Source organism: Pipistrellus kuhlii, unplaced genomic scaffold, assembly GCF_014108245.1.
Source record: "Pipistrellus kuhlii isolate mPipKuh1 unplaced genomic scaffold, mPipKuh1.p scaffold_m20_p_62, whole genome shotgun sequence".
Lineage (NCBI taxonomy): Eukaryota > Metazoa > Chordata > Mammalia > Chiroptera > Vespertilionidae > Pipistrellus > Pipistrellus kuhlii.
This window is the reverse complement of record NW_023425565.1, coordinates 969,165-992,416: the sequence shown is the minus strand read 5'-3', so window position 1 is coordinate 992,416 and position 23,252 is coordinate 969,165. Positions and strand designations below refer to the sequence as shown.

Genomic DNA, 23,252 nt, shown 5'->3' with positions numbered 1-23,252 from the left:
CGTAACCATGACCCTGCCAGCCTGATTGATGCTAAACTGCTCCCCTGCTAGCCTGTTTGTCCCTAACTGCCCTCCTCTGCAAGCCTGGTCATTTCTAACTACCCTCCCCTGCAGGACTGGACCCCCCAACTGCCCTCCCCTGCTGGCCATCTTGTGGTGGCCATCTGGTGTCCACGTGGGGGCAGCCATCTTGTATATTGGAGTGATGGTCAATCTGCATAATACTCTTTTATTACCCTGTATCCCCCAAAATAAGACCGTGACTTATATTAATTTTTGTGCCCAAAGATGCGCTAGGCCTTATTTTCAGGGGATGTCTTATTTTTCCATGAAGAAGAATACAGTACACATTTATTGTTAAATGAAAATAAAGGAAATTTATTACCTGTATACGGTACGGTAGTATGGTAGTTGTCAACACAAACCAGACAAACTGTGAATCCTACAGTATCAAGAATTTACTCATTTATTCAATGACAATCATGTCATCATCTTCTGGAACATCATCATAACAATCCAATTCCTGAATTTCCTGGTGAATTTCTTGTGACTCCATTTCTTTCATAATCAGTGGACCAAATCTCTCATTTTTAGCCTGGGGAGGGCTTATTTTCAGGGAGATGCCTTATATTTCACTCAGAAGGAAACCTGTAAGTAGGTCTCATTTTTGGAGGATGTCTTATTTTTGGGGTAACACATTAGATTGGATACAGGCCTGGTGCATGGGTGGGAGCCAACTGGTTTGCCCTGAAAGGTAGGGGTGTGTCAGGGTGGGGGTTCCCTTGGGGTGTGGGGCAGCATGGGTGAGGGGCCTGTGGTGGTTTGGAGGCCGGCCATGTCCCCTGGCGAAACAAGCGGAGACCCTGGTATCTGGGAATTATTTTATCTTCTACAATTGAAACTTTGGTTCTTACTCATTATGTCAAATTTGTCTTCCATTCTTTTTAGCCATCTTATGATAATTTCTCTGAATTCTTTCTCCAATAGGTTGCTTGCCACTAATACATTTACATCCTTTTCTGGTGATGCCTGCTAGACAGCAGTGACCTAAACAAGGGAGTTGGGGGTTTTGAGGGGCAGGCTACATGATCAGCCAGAAGCACCCAAGCCAAGAAGGGGTTGGGGCCAGGGGCAACACATGGAAGTGGTCCAGTGGATAAGGCCATGGGGCCCTGTGAATGCGGATGGGGGTCTTGAGAGGAGGCAAAAGCCTGACCTTCCCAAGGTCCAGACTGGATGCCAGCAAGAAGGTCCCTTGTCCTCAAAGAAGGACGTTCCCATGAATGGGGCAGTAAGCTGGCGCTCAGGGCATGGCGACCAGTAAGTACCTCAGGAGGGGCGGGTCAGTGCCCCCAGAGTGGAAAGTGATTTTCAGGGACTTGACACAGCTCTCTCCCCGATGTCAAAGCCCATAGACAGGGCTGTGGGGATGGCAGGACACTCCGTTGTGAGATGCCCCAAGGTGGTGTCGATGGGGGCCTTGGAAGCTCATGGCGGCCCACGACTGTTCCGAAAGGGGGGGCTGGTCTCCCCCAGCTTGTGGACCTGGGCCCTGGGTGGGAGGCAATCTGTGAGCAGAAGGCCATCTGCAGTTGGGGCTTTGAGGCACCGAACACCACTTCCAGAGGTGGGGCGGTAGGCCTCTGTGTGTGAGGAGTAGAGCAGACTGGCCAGTGATGCTCGCTCTATATCCAGTCTTTTGTTCTCCTCCACCTCTTTTGTTTGAGATCTATTTCCTTGTCTCGGCATTTTTGCTGCTTCCCAGAGTTGGTAGGATGGCTTTGTGTGTTTGGTGTCCTTTATGGCCCAGTGGGTCAGCCTCCTCAGTTACCTGAGGTAGACACTCTTGGTGCTCCCCTTTGTGGACTTCGTGCATGGCCTTGTTGTAGTTAAGTCTTTATTGTTGTTGGTATCCCTGGGAGGAATTGACCTACTGGCCAATTAGATGTGGGTATCGGCTGTGTCTACTGTGGGATACCTTCTGTGTTGGAGACAGTCTTATAGGATCAGACTTGTAAAATTGCAGAAGCCTCTGTGCTCAGCTTGGATGGGGCGGAGTCTCAGGGCTGAGCTGACAGTCTTGGCTTCCCGTCAACCCTGCCCTTGTGCGAGAGCCTGAGTTTCTGCCTGACCTCTGCCTTCTGTGGCTCTCCTGAGTTTCCGCCTGACTGTCCCAGATTCCCCTTGCAAGAGCGTGGGTGCTGAAGGGGCTCACCCAGAATTGGGATGGGTCTCTGTAGTCTGAAGCTTCTGACTCCTTCCACTATGGACAGGCAGTGGCAACCTACACCGTCAGACCTCAGCGCTTACTCACTGGAGCGCGACTGTAGACCCTGCCCGCTGCGGCTCCCAGCTCCCCCAGCCTCACAGTCTCTGAATCTCTGGGTGCCTTTCTCTATAGGCCAGGCTCCACCCATATGAGCCTGGGTCCACAGGGTTTCGGCCGGGATTGCGGTTCAGTACAGTCGGAAAGGGTTCATTGCAATCAGGAATTCCTTTCTCCTCCTGCCATCCAGGCATTCGGCTGCACTTCCTCTCTGTGCCTGAGTGTCTCCCTACCTGAGCGCTTTGCGCCTCCCAAGCCAATCCGTGAGCCTCTCTCCTTCTTTCTAGTTTAAATTTCCACTCTGCGAGCTTTCCTGTGTTTTTGGAAGTTCGTTTTGATTTTAGTTGTTGTTTTTGAAGTTGTTGTGCACTCCTTACTAGTAAATCAAGGGGAAGATAAACAAGATTTTCCCCCCCATTAATTCATTACCTTAAGGAAATATCAAAAGGAACTTTTTGGATCTAAATCACAAATATTGAGAAAGGCATCTCTCCAAGAAGCAAGGATAACAATCATAAATTATACTGACAATTATTGCAGATATGTGAGACCCAGAAACTATTTGTTTTTATGTTAGAAATCAATGGGATAGGACTAGATACTGAAGCAAATACCAAACTGCTTATAATTGTTCTTCCAGTTTTTTGTAAATTTATTTTCATATTGCTTGAAAGTCTTGGAATTATGCTTCACAGTTAATTCTCTTCTCTCTCTCTTTTTCTCTCTCTCTATCTTTTTGTCTCTCTCTGTGTGTTATTCTTTTAAAATATTTTTTATTTTTAAATAAATCTTTATTGTTCATATTATTACAAATGTTCCTCATTTTTCCCTTCCATTGCTCCCCTCCACCAGGTTCCCATCCCACCCTCTGCCCTTTCCCCACCCCCCATTATCCTCATCCATAGGTGCACACTTTATATTCAGTCTCTTCCCGCACCCCCACTCCCCTTTCCCCCGAGAATTGTCATTCCACTCCCCTTCCATACCTCTGATTCTATTATATTCACCACTTAATATTGTTCATCAGATTTTTTAATTCCCTTGGTTTTTTTTATTCACTTGTTAATAGTTACATAATTGTTGTTCATAATTTTTATCTTTATTTTCTTCCTCTTCCTAAACATCCCACTTTAGCAACTCATATATTAATAATTCTGCTTTGGCGGTGATGAACTCCTTTAGCTTTTGTTTGTTTGTTTGTTTGTTTGTGAGGCTCTTTATTTGACCTTTGATTCTGAGTGATAGCTTTGCTGGGTAGAATATTTTTGGCTTTAGGTTCTTGAGATTCATCACCTTGAATATTTCTTGCCATTTCTGTTGAGAAATGAGCTGACAATCGTATGTGTGCTTCTTTATAGGTAATTGCCTGCTTTTCTCTTGCTGCTTTTAATATTCTCTCTGTGTCTTTTGCTCTTGGAATTTTAATTATGATGTGTCTTGGTGTGGTCCTCTTTGGATTCTTTTTGTTTGGGGTTCTGTGCACTCCCTGGAGTTGTAAATCTAAATCTTTCACCAGGTGGGCAATTTTTTCTGTCACTATTTCTTCCAATATGTTTTTGGTATCTTGCTCTCTCTCTTCTGGGATCCCCATAATTGTGATGTTGGTTCGCTTGAAGTTGTCCCAGAGGTTTCTTACATTATCTTCAACTTTCTGGATTCTTTTGTCTTGCTTCTGCAGAGGAGTGTCTTCTGGCTCTTTGAGTTCCAAATATTTGACTTGATTCTTGCGATCTTCCATTCTGTTTTTAGGACTCTGTATAATATTTTTTATTTTAGACAATGAATTCTTTATTTCTAGTTGATCCCTTTTCATATCCTCATAGGTCTAGTTTATTTTATCAGCCTTTTCTAGGAAATGCTTGAAAAACTTTATAACCATGGTTTTGAACTCTATATCCAGCCGCTTGTTGTCCTCCACCTCCCACCCCCACCCCCCGGTTTGTGATCTGTTTCCTTGTGTCGGCATTTTCGCAGCTTCTTTGTGTTGGTAGGGTAGCTTTGTGTGCTATGTTGTCCTATATGGTTCAGTGGGTCACCCTCCCAATTACCTGAGGAGGACACTCTTGGTGCACTCCATGTGGACTGTGTGTACAGCCTTATTGTAGGTAAGTCTTGATTGTTGTTGGTATCACTGGGGGGAACTGACCTCCAGGCCAATTCGCTGTGAGGATCAGCTGTGTCTATGCCGGGAGACTGCCTTATTTGACTAGACTTGGAAAATTGCAAAAGCCTCTGTGCTCAGCTTGCATGGGGCAGAGTTTCAGAGTGGATCCTACAGCCCCGCCCTATGAGGTTCCTGAGTCTCAGTGTACCTCAGTGTCTTTGGTACTCGCTGCAAGCACCTCTGAGAGAAAGGTGCCCTCAAGTTTTGCCCGCTACCAGACAGTCTACTCTCTCCCCCAATGAGACCAGAACTGGGGTTCAGTGCAGATGAAAGTGGGGTTGGAAGTGGGGTCCAGTGCAGTCCAGAGCTTTTGTCTCCTTCCTGCTAGAGCAATCCAGCGACACAGTCAACAGTCTGTCCTCTCTGCGCAACATGTGCATCTCCGGGGCTCTGCCTTTCGCCGCTCCCCTGAGTTTCCACCTTACAGCCCAGATTCCCTCTGTATGAGCCTGGGTCCCCAGGGTCTCTCCCAGAACTGGGGTTCAGTGCAGTCGGAACTGGAGTTCAGCACAGTCCAGAGCTTTTATCTCCTTCCCGCCAGGGAATGCCAGCCAGGCACTCAGCCATCCCCTCCTCTCCAGCTCCAGCTCCATTCTCTTTCCACACACACACCGTGTCTCTGTACCTTAGGCTTTTACAGCTCCTCTGATTTTCCTTCTGATTTTCTCTTCTAGTTGTAGAATTTCCAATCAGTCAACTTTCCCGTAGTTCTGGATAATGTCCATTTTATATTTTAGTTGTATATTTTGAAATTGTTGTGCCGGCTGCAGTTAGGCATTTACCTATGCCACCATCTTGGGTTTGCTGATCCTCAAGTTCTCTCTCTGTTATTCTTGAAAAATACTGTCTCCCTATTACTATTTTCCCTCACACACCAAAAAGGAGAAAAGTGTACAGTCAACATTATCTTTTTGTGACTTTAATAAACAAAAACAAACAAACAAATGATTGGACATTTTTTTAATTAGGACTCTGTATAATACTTTTTATTTCAGAAAATATATTCTTTACTTCTAGTAGATCCCTTTTCATACCCTCATAGGTCTAGTTTATTTTATTGGCCTTCCTAGGAAAATCTTGAAAAACCTTAAAATCGTGATTTTCAACTATAGAATAGCTTGTTGTCCTCCATCTTGGTTTCTCTGATCCTCAAGTTTTCTCTCTGTTATACTTGAAAAATACTGTCTCTCTATTACTATTTTCACACACACACCTAAAAGGAGTAAAGTGTACAGTCAACATTGTCATTTTATGACTTTAATAAACAAACAAACAAACAAACAAACAGACATGTTTTTCATTAGACAAATTCTGGTTCTAGAAATTTATCTTAAGAATTTAATTATCTAGATGGCAGGCATGGGGCTAGGTGCTGGATATTCCACTATGGACAAGATGGACATCATTGCTTCCCTTCCCCTCATGGAGTTTGTAGACCAGGACCAGAAAGAGCTCCTCAAAGCAAGCAGACAGGACAAAATAACCACAAACTGATTAATGCTGCAAGGAATCAGTAATCTGTAATAGAGAGTCATGGGTGGTGGGATGAAAGGGCAACATCTTAGACTCGATGGTCAGGGAGGTTTGCTCAGAGAGATATTTAAACTGAGTCAGTCAGCTGAGAGCACCTGACACTCAGTGAGTTGGGAAAAGAGATTTGCAAAGAGAAGGAAGAACATCTGCAAAGGCACAGAAGAGTGCATCAAGGACTGAAAGGAGGTGTTTGTGAGTGAAGTTGTGAGAGGCACTAGTTGAGGTTGGGAGGGCTACCGGGCACAACAAGCCAGTGAGTCATTCTGTTTTATGTGGGTTTTTTTTAAGTTAATAAACTTTTATTTATTTAAGGAATTTCACATGTTCTAAGTTCTTCCACTGCCTTAGTTCCTCTTGAGTTTGTGTCTTAATCAATCATCTTACTCCCTTTTTTTTTTGCTCAATCCTGATGTCATTTCAACCAGTCCACAATCCTTTTAGCTGACCTTCTTTGATCTACACTTGAATATGGACATGCTTCAAAAACTGCACCTATAATCGTTGGGAGCTAATTTCCTCAGGTAATTTACTTTAGGGTCGTAGTTCAGGTCTGAATAGTATCTGCCTGGTTTTTTAATTTCAGACACCCACTAAACATGAATAAGTGCAAATCTTCACTCCTAAGCTATCACTCTCTAGAATAGTACAGATCTTCAGGATATACAAAAATACCTAAGATTAAAAAAATTAAAAAGATTATTAAGTCTGTTGCAGTTTTAGAAGCTGTCTTGTAACTCCTTCCCACAGATCTATCAGTTCTGTGAATAAGGAAGCAACATATTTATTCTATGAGGCGTTTTCAATGATGTAAGTTTACAGAAAAAGACCCATCGGGATAGACCTCAATCTGTTTTATGTTTTAAAGACAATGAGAAGTCATTAAAGTGTCTTAATCAGGTAGCGGGGGGGGATGGTTGGTTTTAAGTTGAATGGATCACCCTGGTTGCAGGGAGGAGAACATGTTGAAGACAGGACAAGATCAGAAGCAGAGAGAGCAGTGGCCCAACAGGTGGGGAGGGTGGCCTGACCTTGGACAAGAACAGGAAAGGTAGGAAAGAAGTAACTCCACTTGTAGTTGAAATCATGAAATGTCAATGGTGGACTGGGCCCAGGAGATTAAAATCATCTAGTTTTATTCATGTACTAGAGGCTCAGTGCACGGTCAAAACAATGATGACCCTTCATTTCAGATTAGGCGCCCTCCAGAAGGTCCAAAAAGGGTTAATGGGGGAAGAGTTTGAACTCCTGAGTGGTGAGCAGGGGAAATGGCAAGAGGGTATTTAGTTGCATGGGAAGTCTTGGATGGTGGTGTAATTTGGAAGAGGGGAAGTTACTGGTAACAGAATCCAAATTGAGTAGGACAGGGAAAGAGGGCAAAGGAAAGTCGCAGTACAAGTAAAACTGGGGAAGGAAAGCTGACACAGAAGATCAGAAAATGTTACCACAATTTGAATCCTACATCAAATCAGCTAAGTAGGGAGCTCTTTTGTTATGAAGCCAGGGAACCAATTTTAACCATACTTTCCTTTGAAAAGTTCAGAAAAATTATTTTCACTTGCAGAGAGCAATAGGAAAAGCTGAGTACAGGAAAGAGTGTAAAAAATAGCCACTCATATATTTTAGGAAAATATTTTATTGGGAAAAGCTTATTAGAGAATAATTTAGGGCATCCACACAAATTAAAACGTTCAATCTTTTGCTGAAACCGGTTTAACTCAGTGGTAGAGCGTCGGTCTAAGGACTGAAAGGCTCCAGGTTCGATTCCGGTCAAGGGCATGTACATTGTATGTACAAGGGCAGCTGGTCCATGTTTCTCTCTCATTGATGTTTCTAGCTCTCTATCTCTCTCCCTTCCTCTCTTTAAAAAATCAATAAAATATATTAAAATAAATAAATACAATGTTCAATTTTTTGACACAATTCTCCTCTTTTTAACTTATTTTATAAGAATTCAAGAAAGAGTGTGAAATTGAAAATGTATGAGTAGTAGTAAATTTATGACAACATTGTCAACATAAACATTTGGAATTACTGCACCATCTATGAGTACACATCTGAGTAAACTACATTATTGTGCATACCTAATGAATATTATGCAGTTGAAGAAATGAGTCGTGTTATCTTAAGACAGGACTTCTGGGTAAGAATCACTCTTGCCCCTCAATGTTCCAAGGGCAGAGTCAAGGTTTTGGGGCACAGAAGACCTAAGTACTGTTGGCCTAAAGGAAATTCATGTGGCTAAGCCTCCAGCAAGGTTTGGGTCCCCCCCTAAGCTCCTTGCTCAGATACGAATCACTAAGAAACTACACCCCCTGCAACGAGCTTGCTCAGTAGGTAAGATTGGGTGTCTGGTTTACTTGAACAGTGTCTCAGAAGGTGGTTCTGGAGCACCTCAGAGCAGCATGCCATTGGGTAAAGCCAGCATCCACTCTATTCTATCCACTGGGATTTTGTCTCTCAGGGCCAGACAGGGGAAGAAAGGCACCAGCACAGCAAACTCTGTGAATACCAAGTGACAAATGCTTTGGCAGAGTATGCCATGTGCTTCTCTGGGCACTTAAAGAAAAATATGGAGGGAAATCCCAAGGTCCTTGCCCTCAATCAAGGATTTAAGCGATCACTTTTGACCCACAGGCATTTATTGATACCTAATGGGTGTCTACTCCTGCCCTGGGCACCTAGGCACAGAGCTAGCAGACATGGTAGGAGTTTGGTCCCTAGATCTTCTGGGACGAGGTCATAAACTTGTGCAAAGGAGAAATAGCAAGACATGTTAACATGGATTATCTCTGATCCCAGAGATAAAACCTGGCTGTTGTGAATGGTAAGAGTTCTTTCCTTTTTACAGCAGCGTAGTATGCCATCGTGCATAGGTACTGCAGTGTTTTAATCCACTCATTTGCTGATGGGCACTTAGGCTGTTTCCAAATCTTAGCTTTTGTGCTGCTGTGAATATAGGGGTGCATATATCCTTTCTGATGGTTGTTTCTGATTTCTTGGGATATATTCCTGGAAGTGGACTTCCTGGGTCAACTGGGAGTTTCATTTTTAATTTTTTAAACAAACTCCATACTGTTTTCCACATTGGCTGCACCAGTCTGTGTTCCCACCAGCAGTGCACAAGTGTTCCTTTTCTTCCAGGTCCTCACCATCATTTGTTCTTTGTTGACTTGATGATAGCCTTTCAGTCAGGTGTGAGAGATAGTATCTCATTGTGTTTTTAAAATATATATAATTTTTATTGATTTCAGAGAGAGAGATAGATGCATCAATGATGAGAGAATCATCGATTGGCTGCCTCCTACACACTTCCTATTGGACATCAATCCGCCAACCTGGGCATGTGCCTTTGGCTGGAATAGAACCCACGACCTTACTGTAGTCCTCAGGCCGACACTCTACTCTATCAACTGAGCCAAACCGGCTAGCGCCCTCATTGTGGTTTTGATTTTTATCTCTGGGATGATTAGTGACTTTAAGCATGTTTTCAATAGGACAAGAGACGTATGCAAACAAAATTCTTATTCTTGTGACTAATAGAAATAATTTTATTAAACTCACTGAAGTCACATGTCCACATGCAACCATCATCATTGTGGCTAAGCCAGTTAGATGTGCTCATACCTCCACTCTGGGGCCCTGAACCACACTTTCCAGAACCACCTGGATGTGGAAATTGGCAGCTGTTAGAAAGGGGGAAATAGAAGTCATGTCCACCCCAGTCCATTGTCAAATAAAATGGCAACTTCTGATTTCCACTCAAACATATAAGAGCTTGGAAGTCCTTACTCTCACCCTTACAATAAGAAAAACGATGAACAATCCAAAAGACAGGAACTCTATTTAGATCCATCAGATCACTGAAGTCACCTGGCTATGAAATTAGAGACTTTGCCGCTTTAAACCACTGAGATTCAGGGCTCTGTCAACATAATACAACCTAGCAATACTGTGCATGAATGTGAACACACACACACACAAGCTAGATCCAATGATTTTGTGTGAGAGTAGAAGAAAAGCAGACCCAGAAGAGGTGACAATAGGAATTAAAAGAAGGTTTAAGGCACTTTTGCCTGTGACAGTCCTCCTTCTACTTGCTAGCTACTCCCCCTCATGAGCCTGAACATCGCTAAGAAGCAAATGCTGCAATAACCCAATGTGCAGGCAGGGGAGAGGCAGGCCCTGACAGGTACAGTGACTTATCCAGGATCAAGAGGAGGTAAGAACTAGGGGTTGAGTCTGAGCTTATGTCTTCTCCTCAAATCTGGGACCCTGGCTGCAGCCAGACCTTCTAGGGGCTGTGGAGAGGGTGTGTTGGGGTCACTGTGTACACTGTTGGATATTCCATGGAGAAGATATTGCATGGAGAAAGTGGGTGAGCAGTCAGCAGGCCACAGGACTAACTATATCTGTTATTAGGTGAGGGGTTCGGGGCAGGGGGCAATCCCAGGAAGTGATGTCACTTCCTAATAGAACTTGGAATCCATGTAGCCAGGCACCCACTTTCAAGCAACTGCCCAACTGCCACTCACTTGGCAAGAGACGGTTGACAGTTCATCATGTTCTCTTGCTGTGTTCCCAGTCATCAGGGCTCTGGTTCCCAGAGACCCTGCAGTGAGAGGTGTTCCAGACTGTGTAGACGGTTCAACACTCGTGCCCGACATCTCTGGCCATTTTCAAGAAGATCCCCTCAGGTAAGAGAAGGTGGCCTGGGTCAGACCCATTCACACCAGGCCAGCCTGCTCTGGGTGCCATCCCTGTGCAGCCCACATCCCTTCCCCTTCATGTGATGGGAAGAGGGACATGAAAGGAGAATCCCAGGACAGGAATAGCTTTCAGGGCAGTGGATAACCTAGAGGGCCTGCTGTGATCACACCCAAGAGCAGGGAAGGGCAGGGCAGGTAATTGGAGATGGGTCCAGAGGGGGTCTTTTATGTGTGCCAGTGGGAATCCTAGGCCCTCAGGCTGTCATGCCTTTTCCTCACCAGTGGAGGTCTAAGTAGATCACACTGTGTGTGTGTGTGTGTGTGTGTGTGTGTGTGTGTGTGTCTGGATTGAAGGGTCACAGGAGTCACAGAACCAGCAAGCCGGGGCTCTGAGGCTTTCCCCTGCTGACTGGGAACTGTCTTTACAGAGCTCCACACAGGAGAATAGACCGGACCTGACAGATGGGGTCCTCAACTCGATGCCCCTGCAGGAGGCACAGGTGCCCCATACCTCCTCCAGCATGCAGGACGGCTGCAGGGTGAGTATAGGTGACCAGTTGCTCCATACTCCAGCACCCCTGGGATTCAACAGGACCTGGGTCCCAGAAGGCACACTGTTTCTCCCCTGAGAGTCCTCCTAGCATCCAGTTTCCAAAGGTCCCCATTTCCTCCAGATCAGGAGCTGGGCCGCCCCTTGTGCTGTAGGGACTGGTTATCACGGCGACCCATGTCGTCATTGCTGTGGGACCTGGACCTTATCCCCTCTGTTGCCATGACAATGGTGCCACCCTGAATACAACACATGTCCTAATATCCCAGAAAAAGCCTCTGTGTTCTCATCTTACATGGGGATGTTTTGTCAGAAATCACACGGGAGACACTGTTAATAAAGCATGTGCTGTCTGTCCTCTGCTATGAAAATGACCTAAGATACTAACGTGTTTCATATTCCTCACCTCCAATTCTACTTTTTCCTGCAAAGAACCTTTTCTCTTATCAATGTGAAAAATGTTCAAAGTTGTGAAAAAGTTTTGTGCATTTATTTGACCTAATGTGTTGATAATCGTGAATGAGCAAATCTCAATGGGTTGAGATAATGCTATTGAGAATGAGAATTTGCACCGTATTTTATACATTACAAGCAAAAGTGTAGCCTTATGTGTGTTACATGAAATCCATGGGTGATAGGTTAGGGAGAGAGGAGAAAGCAAAGAGTGGGAACTTCTGTGATTGGATAAATGATAAAATGGTAGGCACATACTTCTTGTTCATAGGTGGACGTAGGATAGTTTTAAGTCAACAATGAACTGAATAACAAAGATCTTTGTTGATCTCTTCAGAGCACAGAGTGGTGCCTATGCATGAGTTGTCCAAAACAAGGAACATTCCTTTTATAATCCAAATATATGTTATCATAAATGCAAATAGGGAGTACATAGACTCTGTTAAGAGTCTATTAAGATTGACGTTTGTCAAGGAAAATGCCAGACTAGGACATGACTACCCACCATGAGCTCCTTTTAGTTAGTGTTTTAATTTCAGACCATCCCATATGGTTACTTAAGGTCTCTGAGTTTGCAAGGCCACCACACCGGAGTTCCCTGAGCTAGTCAGGTGAGCATGTAGCCCCTTTTATCGTTCATGCACCCTCCTTTTGTTCATAAATCAATACAAATTATGCATCGATGATCAGTGTTTGTGTTTTCTCTTGCTGAACAATGGACCATTGGGGATAAGGCAAGACCATAACATTAAATGGCATTCAAGGTGGAATTTTATGATTATTCAAAATAAAAAAGGCAGGTGTATGGGAGACCATGAGATCCTATATGTCCTTGTACAAAATATTCTGTATCAATTTTAAATTTTGAGCTATCATGAGCAGGGTCCTTTTGCTTCTTGCCTCAAGTTTTGGAATTATGCGTCTAGTATAACATTTACAACCAGGAACAAAAGCAATGGTATGAAAGCAGTTAACACCATCTAGGAATAGAAAGTGTCTAGTGCTAGACTGAGGGGAATAAGCAACCCAGCCAACCAAAAAACACTTTGCATGCATTATCATAATTGTTTATTTTTTTATTTTTTTAAAATATATTTTATTGATTTTGTACAGAGAGGAAGGGAGAGAGATAGAGAGTTAGAAACATCGATGAGAGAGAGTCATCGATCAGTTGCCTCTTGCACACCCCCTACTGGGGATATGCCCGCAACCAAGGTACATGCCCTTGACCGGAATCGAACCCGGGTCCCTTCAGTCCCCAAGCCGATGCTCTATCCATTGAGCTAAACCGGTCCCGGCCATAATTGTTTATTAAGCTAATTATATGTTTTCCTGCAGGAGGCACAGGTGCCCCATACCTCTTCCAGCAGGTCACTTGTACTTATGCTTCATCCACTGTCACTTGTACTTTGCTATGTTTGGCCAGATGAGTTAAGACTCTACCCTTTCGTTATGATAACTGATTTTCTGAATGTCATTGTCGAGTAGGTCGGAAAAATTAGCAGGTATCCAAATTCAAGTTTTCATGTGTAGCAAGGAAGGGGCCTGGGGAGACAGATATTGTTTCCATTAGCAAATCAGAAAGAGGATAATAACAATATAAAATCATTTGATGTACATTTAGTCAATAACAATTAGGAGCTAGAAGAACAGGGTTTGAGCAGCAGTAATTTGTGAGCATCTAGGCCTTGTTGACTTCTTGAGATAGCGGTCAGTTCCCATGGCCAGTTTATTCTCATCCTTGAAATGTCTTCAATCTCCGTGGTAGATGGAAACCAGTGTCAGAGACAGATGTTCATTGTGGTTAGGCCTCTGATGAAGTAAAGCCCTTTTAAACATGTTGGAGAGAGTGTATAATTAATGTGTTTCAATAAAGAAAACTCTCCTGATTGTATTGTAAGTTTTGGTCTGTAAAGTTTTTGCCTCTTGGGAGTACTGTGAAATGAATGTCCCAAGTGTATCAGTCACTATATCCAACCTTATTAGTGAGTCATTGATAGTAATGTGGAATGCATGCTTTTAGTTTTCCTTGTTTGGAAAACAAAAAAGTTTTAAAAATTAGCAGTATTTTAAACAGAGTCATAACAATAAAAATTCATCTTCACTTCATTTAGTTCTGTACCCATTTTTTGTTTATCCTGGTTATTTGCCAATATTTTCATGAATTCAGTTATTCCTTAGAATTCTATACTTCTTCATTCAGATCAAAGATGTGACCTGCTTAGAAACCTGTTATTGAGCCAAAGCTGGTTTGGCTCAGTGGCAGAGCGTCCGTCTGCGGACTTAAGGGTCCCAGGTTCGATTCCAGTCAAGGGCATGTACATTGGTTGCGTGCACATTCCCGGTAGGGGGTGTGCAAGAGGCAGCTGGTCGATGTTTCTCTCTCATAGATGTTTCTAGCTCTGTCTCTCTCCTTTCCTCTCTGTAAAAAAAAAAAAAAATATATATATATATATATCTCCTGTTATTTAGAGTAAGCTAGAATCTTTCTCATGGATTTTTCTAAAGATGTAACATATTTGAAAATTCATCAGAGTAAAACAATAACTATGTATGAATGACAAAACTAAGTGCTTATAGATTTGTTTGTAATGCAGTAGATTAAAAAAAAAAACTTTGCTTTTTTGGTAAACTATACCAAGACAATAATTTTTGGAAAATAATCTTAACTAATAACAGACAAACATGCTAATTGTCTGTACTTTTGCAACACCCAGCAGCCAATCAGGAGTGGGTCTGCAAATTAACCCAACAAAATGAGGGTTTATTTTCATACACAGCCAGTCCAGGCCTCTGAGCAGAGCAAAAATGGTGCTAGCAGCCAGGGAAAGGAAGGCCCATTCTGGCACAAATCTTTGTGCATCAGGCTTCTAGTGATTACTATAAAATGACAGAGAATAATATGAAAAAATATACGTATATGTATATATTTGGATTCAATACAAAATTTCTATTAATATATAAAAGGATCAAATAACATGTAAGATTTTGAAACATTGTCCATGGCTTCTTGTATTGAGCATTGGGGAAAAATCATAAACTTGCAATGTTTGCACCACAAATACCTGGAGCTGGCAGGGTGTGGCTGACACCAAGACCCCTGTTCCGCATGAGAGTTTCTTATTTGAACTTTTCTTTGAGTCTTTCTGCCTTCCTTCCTAGGACAGGTTGAAATCTTTAGAACTTCCATTTTAATAAAAATATATGTACACAAATAGCACAGTTGTTTTCATTTTTTAAGTTGGTTAAGCTTCTCAGGTAATTTCAAGCATATGAAGTAGGACTAATTCAGGTCCACTATGGTCCTTTAATAAGGCAAGAGAATAAATCCTTTAGGTATTTCAGGGCCCATTGGAACTAACTCAAACTCATCTTTTGTTTAAAGGATCTCTTAAAATAGAAATTTTAGGAAGGTTGTCAAATATACTTATGCAAAAGATTATACCATGGACTTTTTATAAATCTAAGTAAAGCAAACACAGATTTATGGTAATAACTCTAAGAGATATTAATAATACTTATAAACAGTTTTAATATTAAATATTATGTCCGAACTACAGAATTCACCTTAATTTACATAAATATTTAACCTTTTAGATCAATAAAAGATTATATCCTAGTAATGCCATCTGGAGGTTGAAAATTCACCACACATAACACATAGATGAACACATATCACATAAAGACTATACACACAATTTTAATTTACTAATTTTTGCAGAGAAAGACCGGAATATTTTATGTAAAACTTTCACAAAAGTTCATAGTCTATATCCCCTTTTACAAACCTTTTCTTGACTTTCACAAACCTTCTCACCCATTCAGAAATGACTATCCTTAGAGAAATTTGCATTTGACCTTTTCCTTCAAATATGACTCCCCATACCTCAAGCCTTCTGTTATCACAACTATGCAATTTCTTCCTTCTTAGCTGGAACTTTTAATCTTAGGAGCCTTAATTTACAATGATAACCACAAAGTGAATAACCAGCATTCCTTAAATTGACGGTGATGAACATATTGTAATCACACTCTCACATTCAAGAAACACACCTTTCACAAAGCACACAACATTACATCAACAGCTCCAAATCCATTTTACAGACCTTCTGTAATAAAAACCCAAAAGCTGGTGAACATAATTTTTGTCTAGCAAGCAATGTTTCAGTATTTCATGTTATTTCAAAATATCTAGATATTCAATAACTCTCATTAAATATAAGTTAGAAAGAAATAGTTGAAATAAGCTAAAATGATTTGTGCAGGTGCGTAAGGTATTTTTTTCTTTTGGGATAAGACATATCTTCCAAAGACAAATGGCCTAGACAAGAGGTCTTGGTGATCTCAGGTATTTCCACTTCAAAGGTTCTGGGACTTTGGTTGCATAAAGCCAATTATCTACAAGCCTCTGAAATGACTAGGGGAGGTTTGGGGAAGGTAAAAGGATTTGGTGGGCTTGCTTTGACATGTTTCTGGAGCCAAAACTCTGACCTCTTGAAAACTTCATTTGTAAAACAAGGATAGTCATCTTCAATACCTCAGGGACTGGGTTGCCACCCAACTGTTGGCAAGGGACTGAGAAAATCATTCACCACTTTTGGAATGTTTCTATTTGGGTACATTTTTTCTAGTTTCAAGAAAGCACACACCTCTGAGAGGTATAAAGGCCTTCAGGTATATGAAAACTCTGTCCATCTTCCTTGGGAATGGCAAGATAGGTCCTAGCTGTATGATAGTCTTAAAATTAATTATGCAAAACCTCTCTATTACCCACTTCATATTGGGAACAGGTAGCTGGGGCAACAAAAGAAGATTGGACTCTTCCTTGAGGGACTCAGGGTCAAGTTTTGCCATTTGATGGATATGTACCCCATAAGAGAACGCTCACATCACTGTGGGCTGTTTCCCCATCTACAGAGAGACATAAGAGCAAGCCCAGTATTAGAGGCAGCTCTGCACGCGTTTGGGTTGCTTGGGCCATTCTGGGTAGGGCGGGTATCCTGTGAAGCCAACTCTCAGGCTCTCGTGGAAGACAATAATGAAGGAAAGATGACTAGCAAACGTTCGGTCAGTCTCAAGGTTAGTTTCCACCTGGAAGGCTCCTTTAAAGTCATTAATTTCCCTTTTGGTTTAGTATCTGGTTCATTTAGCCTAAGTGTATATGTAACTATTCTGGAAAAGGCATATGTCAGCCTCACTGATTCATTAAAAAGACAAAAACCCACTCACTTACCAGGTGAATTGGGGAAGATTTGATAAGCATTCCATCGATATATAGTCCCATAACATTCCCTTGTTGCAAGAAAACAGGTTTTGATTAAAAAACAGACAATTGTAGGGAAGCAGTTATTTGGGTGAGGTTAAGAACAAATAAAGTAGCCTCAGTATATACAGGAGACTTAGTGGCTTCCCCCCCCCCCCCCTTTTTTTGTTAAAAAAAAAAAAAAAGATTTTCATTGATTTCAGCAAGAAAGGGAGAGGGGGAGAGAGATAGAAACATCAATGATGAGAGACAATCATCAATTGGCTGCCTCCTGCACACCCCCTACTGGGGATACAGCCTGCGACCTGGGCATGTGCCCTTGGCCAAAATCAAACCTGGACCCTTCAATCCTCAGGCTGATGCTCTATCCCACATGTGTCAAACACAAGGCCCGCGGGCCAAATCCATCCCGCCAGGCCTTGCAATGTGGCCCGCACCGTGCTGTCATCACTGCACTCCGCTGCGTTTCCATCACAATGACAGTTTATGACTGTTCAGTAAACCATTTGGCCCGCGATTCAGGCTGGATTTTAGATTTTGGCCCCTTCTCTGATTGAGTTCGACACCCCTACTCTATCCCACGAGACTAAATGGCTAGGTCAGTCAGTGGCTTCCCTTTTAATGATAATTTAAAATTCTCCCAAACTGTCAGTGAGAAGAGGAAACACATTGGAGCCACCCTATACTTTTTTGTTTTGTTTACTTTTTCTAAATGCTATTTCATTTCCTATAATCCTTAAAGTGGGCAGACTTCTCCACAGCAGTTTTCTGACAACCTTATTCGGTAATTCTGTTGCTGTGCTCCCAGAAACCTGGAGTATATTAATTGGCATAGGTTAGAATGGCCAGGATTACATGTTGCAACAGTGAAATTTCTCAGTGAACCAAACAAGGCCGCAGAGAGAATGCAGAAGGATTGCTGGTTCCTCGGTGGCTGAGAACAGCTTTCCTCCAAAGGGAGTTGGGAGAATTCCTATTCTCATTTCCCTTACGTCAGTGGGGAGTGGCAGTGGAGGAGTCAGAAGGGGAAGGAAGAAGGAAAGGGAAAGAACACTTCTGGACAAGGAAGCTCAGGGGACAAAAGATGTAGTGGGCATGGGCATGCTATAGAAGTGGGAGATGGCGTGTTAGCATTTATTAACTTCAGGAGACAATCACCGAAATTTCTCTTTTTAAAGAGCATTTATCTGGGGTTCTCCTTAGAATTTTCTAATTTCCAAATCAAGATATGAGTCCAATTCATTCAATCAGTTTAATTCTCAGGCCAGCATTTTTCTAGTTTTATTTCCCGCCCTGGGAAAAATTAATGTAGGCACCAAAGACAATTGTATGCTGACTATTTTTCAGTTGATATTTTCTAGATAAATCTTCCTATTTGTATAAAGCACTTGCAAGGCAAGGCTTTCTATCAGGGACATTAATGAGGGCTGGAGCCTGGGAGTTCCATGGAGGCACAACTTTCCATGTTAACTAGAGGTGTGTTTGCTGCTGCTGTTTTTATTGTTGTTTGGTGTCTGCAGAGTCTCAGCACATCTTCGAGGATGTGATGTAGTGGGTTGAAGTGTGTTGCTTTGTAGATGGAGCTGCACGATGCTCACTCCCCTAGAGTCTCATGCAACCCTCTTATGTGCCTCGGTCTCTCTGCCTGCTGTGTAAAACCACCAGAAGGGCTTCCAGTGCAGGTGGACCAAACCTGATTAGTCCTCCCCATGAAGAGCCAATTAGTTTAGTCACACTTGTTTGGGAATTTCCCTATGGGGCTTGGGCGTGTCACGAGGAAGGACCTCTGACATATTCGCAAAGATCCTCAGTTGTCCAAGAACACCTGAGATTCCTGCAGGAAGGATGATGGGCCCCTTTATCTTCCTAGGTGAACGAGGGCAGCTCTCATTTGTACATCCCAGGTGTTTTCCCCAGTCTCTCAAAAGGCAATTCCAACAGAAAAGCAAGAAGCAGGCTCATTTTTCCTCCTGTCTCCCCTTAGCCTGAGATCTGTCAAGCATTAACCTTAGTTCCACCAAGAGTATTCAAAAATGTGGCTTAAATAAAGTCAGCAGCACAAGCAAGAGCAGGTCCTGAATCCAAGAGACAAGTCACACAAGTTCACCTGATGGACAGGGAACTGGTGGGTCAATGGGCCGTCTGCTGCATCCCAGCACCAGGTGTAGGTGTGCAGGGTGGTGCTGGCTGAGCTTTTCTGGGATCCTGCTGTATTGTGCCAAGTAAATGTCAATATAAGAAACAGTCAAAACTGTGAACAATTGTTGGGATTTTATCTGAGCCAAACCGTCAATTGTCTTAAAGCAAAATCTCAATGGATTGAAACAATACTCTTGAGAATGGCAGCTTTCACCTTATTTTAGACATTACAATAAAAAGTGGAGTTGTATGTGGGTTGCATGAAATCCATTGGTGATAGATTGTATAAAAAGTAAAATGATGGACACATAATTCTTTCCCATATGTGGATAAAAGATAGAATAGCCATCAATGAACTCAACAACAATGAGGGGATTTGTGGTCTCCACAGAGCACAGAGAGTCCAGAACAAGGAAAATTCCGTTGATATTCCAAAGCTATATTCTTGTACATTGCAAAAGACTCAGTGAAGGTAAAGAATCATCATTTTTTTTAATTTTTTTTTTTAAGAGAAGATTCCAGCCTAGCACAGGGCGACCCGCCATGAACTGCTTTCAGTTAAAAAGTTTTAATTTTGGGACATCCTGTGGAATAACTTTAGGTCTCTGAGTTTAAAAGACAACCACCCAGGCCTTCCCTGACCTAATCACAGTTTAGCAAGTGGCCACTTTTTGTGTCTGCACACTCGATCGCCTGTGCCCCACCTCTTGTCACCAATCATGTCTCTCCTCTGTCCCACCACAGGAGGACAAAGCATCAACCCTGAGTAGGAAAAGGACCCATAGGGTGCCACCAGCTGTAGATTGCTCACGAACTGTGGGGCTGGTCAGCACATCCACTGTGCTCAAAACACGGGTAGCCCAGAACCTGTTCGCCACCTGGGCGGTGGACTGCTCCAGCCCCAGCTGTGTGCCCAGGTGGTGCAGTGTCACTTTAAAGAAGCTAGTGGTCTTCAAGGAGCTGGCGAACGACCTAGTTTCTGTGGTGATTTCCGTGAAGATGCAGGACTCCAAGGGCATCCTGAGGTCGAAAGAGATTATGCTGCCTCCCAGTGAGCCAGTGGAGACTGACCTGGCGCTGACCTTCTCCCTGCAGTACTCCCACTTCCTCAAGGGAGAAGGCAACAAGCTCCAGATCATGCTGGAGCAGAGGAAGCACTATAAGAACAGGATCGTCCTGGGCTACAAGACACTGGCCACGGGCGCCATCCGCATGGCTGATGTCATGAGGAGAAACTCCAAGTGCGGCCAGATGCTGAGCCTCTACAGCACCGTCCAGGAGCCCTCCACCAAGGTGGCTGAAGTCTGGATCTCCTCCCTGTCCAGTCAGCCCATCAAACATGAGGAAAGTGCCATGCGGGCCAGGCCGAAGGCCAAGTCCGCAGGTAACTACACTCAGAGCCCCTTGTCTGAGCTGGAGGCCAGCTGCAGTAGAAAGCACAGACAGGACCTGCACAAGGATGACTTTGGGAAGGGGAAGCCAAAGAAGCAGCGGCGGTCCATACGAGGAATGGACTTGAAGCGAAAAGTCCTGGCGCTGTGTCACAGGTCCGAAGAGTCAGAGAGGGACCGTCGGTCTGACATGGAGGATGATGAGAGCGTCCTCAGCATCCCTAGGCCCCAGCTCAGGCCATACTTTGAAGACATGTCAGACTCCAGCTCGCAGTCGGAGATGCGGGGCAGCCATAATGACAGAAGCCAAACGGAGCCTCTGAGCCTGGCTCACATGCCAGAGAATGCATGGGCCATGGGAGGCAAGCAGCCAAGTGAGAGTGATGATGAATTTGAGGCCTACAGCACACCCACCGGCCAGGTGGAGAAGATCCGGATGACCTCCCTGTCCAGGCCACCCATCGACCACGAGGACAGCACCAGGCAAACCAGTGCCAAGGCTGAGTCCTCAGACAGCTCCTCTGAATGGAAGTGTGAGACATGCTTCTCAAAGCTGGAGGGCAGCTCCAATGATTCCCACAGGCAGGCACAGGAGGAGGATGACTTCAAGGAAGAGAATCTGGAAGTCACAGGGGGGACCATGACCATGCAACAGAACTACCACGAGAAAGTCCTGTTATGGCTGCACACAGTCCAAGTGTGGGAGGAGGCCCTGGACCCTGAGCAGGATCATGGGGAGCATGTCCTGGAAGAGGAAGAGGACCTGGACCTCCTGGATGACATGCTGGAGACTCCCAGTGACAGTGGCCCAGACACTGAGCACGATGACGGTGTCCTCAGCACCCCCACACCTCAGCTCAGGCCATACTTCCAAGGCCTGTCTAGTGGCTCGGACATGAAGGACAATCACAGTATCCTCAGCAGCCCCAATCCCAAGCTCAGGCCATGCATCGAGGGCATACCAGACTCCAATTTGGAGATGGAGATGTGGGGCCCCCACAGCGCTAGGATCCGAAAGGAGTCTCCGAGTCTGTCCCGGGAGCCTGAGAACACGTGCACCCCGGGAGGCAAGCAGCCAAGCCAGAGCGACTCAAAATTGGTGGCCTACAGTACATGCATCACTAAGGTGGACAAGATGCAGATGGCCTGCCTGTCCAGCCAGCCCATCGATCGTGAGGCCAGGGCCAGGCAGGCCACCACCTCGGCCCAGACCTCGCCTAACGACTCTGCAGGCCCGCCTGACAGCTTCTTTCAGCAGGCGGCCAGCTACAGTGCGGCCCACAGGCAGTCCCAGGAGGACAACTTTGAGGAAGGGAACCTGATAGTAAGAAGGAGGTGCACCACCTTGCAACAGAATTACCACCAGGAAGCCGTGGCATCTGTGCTCATGGCCCAAGTGTCGGAGAAGGTCGTGTCCTCAGAACAGGCCCTTGTGAGGTACGTCCCCAAAGTGGAGAAGGCCCTGGTCCGTCGCCATGACATCGTGGAGAGCTCAAGCGAGAGTAGCCTAGACACGGAGGACAATATCAGCGTCCCCAGCACCCCAAAGCCCCAGCTCAGGCGATACTTTGACAGCATGTCAAGTGATAGTGACTCTGACTCAGTGGCCCACAGAATTTGCTCCCCTGGGGTGCAGTCGCCACAGCTGGAGGACAGCCGGGAGGCAGCATCCTCTGCCAGGGGTTGGTTCACCAGGAAGCTGCCATCCATAGTGCGCTTCACCAAGTCTCTAGTCATCCCCTCCAGCAGGTCCAAGAGGAAGCAGGCTGGCCACCAGAGCTGCAACACATCCCCGAATGACTGGTTCAACAGACCGGATGATGAGGACCCAGAACCACAGAGCCAGCGGCAGATCCCCAGCAAGCCCGTGCGTGACCAGCTGAATGTCATCCTCATTTGCCCAGACAAGCTGCCTGAGAACATCATTCTGGTCAACACCTCAGACTGGCAGGGCCAGTTACTTTCGGACATCCTGCAGGGGCACACGCTGCCAGTGGTGTGCACTTGCTCCACAGATGACGTCCAGGAGGCCTTCAGCATCATCGTGTCCTGGATGCAGAGGTACTGCGACGGCACTTCCCAGGCCCTGACGCCTGTGAAGATAGCGGTGGCAGGGGCGCAGCCCTACTTCAACGCTGTGCTGCGGGTCTTCGTGGAGCTGCTGTCCCACCAGCCAGCCCAGTGGCTGGACTACCTGCGCTTCCTGGTCATCCCACTGGGTTCCCACCCCTTGGCCAGCTACCTGGGCTCCATGGATTGCCGCTACGACAACTTCTTCCAGGACCTGTACTGGTGGGACATGTTCAACAACCTGGAGTCTCTCAACATCTTGCAGGACACACAGGACGTTGTGTCAAGAATCACAGAGTACGTCACTGGGGCCAACTGTGTCTACCTGCTGCCCATCGCAGAGGCCGTGCTCATGTCTCAGCAGCAGCGTCCCGATGACACTTCCTCCAAGAAGTTCATCCCCTTTGTGGGGGCAGTGAAGGTTGGAAGAGCGGAACCATCTTCAGCCATGTCAGCAGACTCAGATGATGCAGGCCCTTCCTGCTCCAGCGAGCTTCTGTCCCCTGCCAGCAAGGCCTCATCCAACACACTTTCCCCCCCATCAATGAGTGGGGGCCTGTCCTCCCCCAGCCAGGGTGTCCATGCAGACATGATGGAGCTGCGGGTGGATTACTGGACGGCAGCCCAGCCAATAGACACAAAGAGAGTTGCGGAGAA

General features: G+C 44.7%; 1 protein-coding gene and 1 non-coding gene across 2 annotated transcripts; one reads left to right on the top strand and one right to left on the bottom strand.

Moving 5' to 3' along the window:
- Positions 1 to 6,744: 6,744 nt before the first annotated feature.
- On the bottom strand, positions 6,745 to 6,870 carry LOC118708727. The gene has a single exon (XR_004984705.1). It is a non-coding gene; the product is annotated as a small nucleolar RNA SNORA18 (small nucleolar RNA).
- A 4,338-nt stretch (positions 6,871 to 11,208) lies between these two features.
- LOC118708714 (phosphofurin acidic cluster sorting protein 2-like) lies at positions 11,209 to 23,250 on the top strand (the record flags this gene model as incomplete). The annotated part of the gene is made up of 3 exons (XM_036420137.2): positions 11,209 to 11,268; positions 19,879 to 20,633; positions 21,147 to 23,250. Coding segments are annotated over exons 1-3 (2,919 nt in total), but the record flags the coding sequence as incomplete, so codon positions are not given.
- Between the last annotated feature and the right edge of the window lie 2 nt (positions 23,251 to 23,252).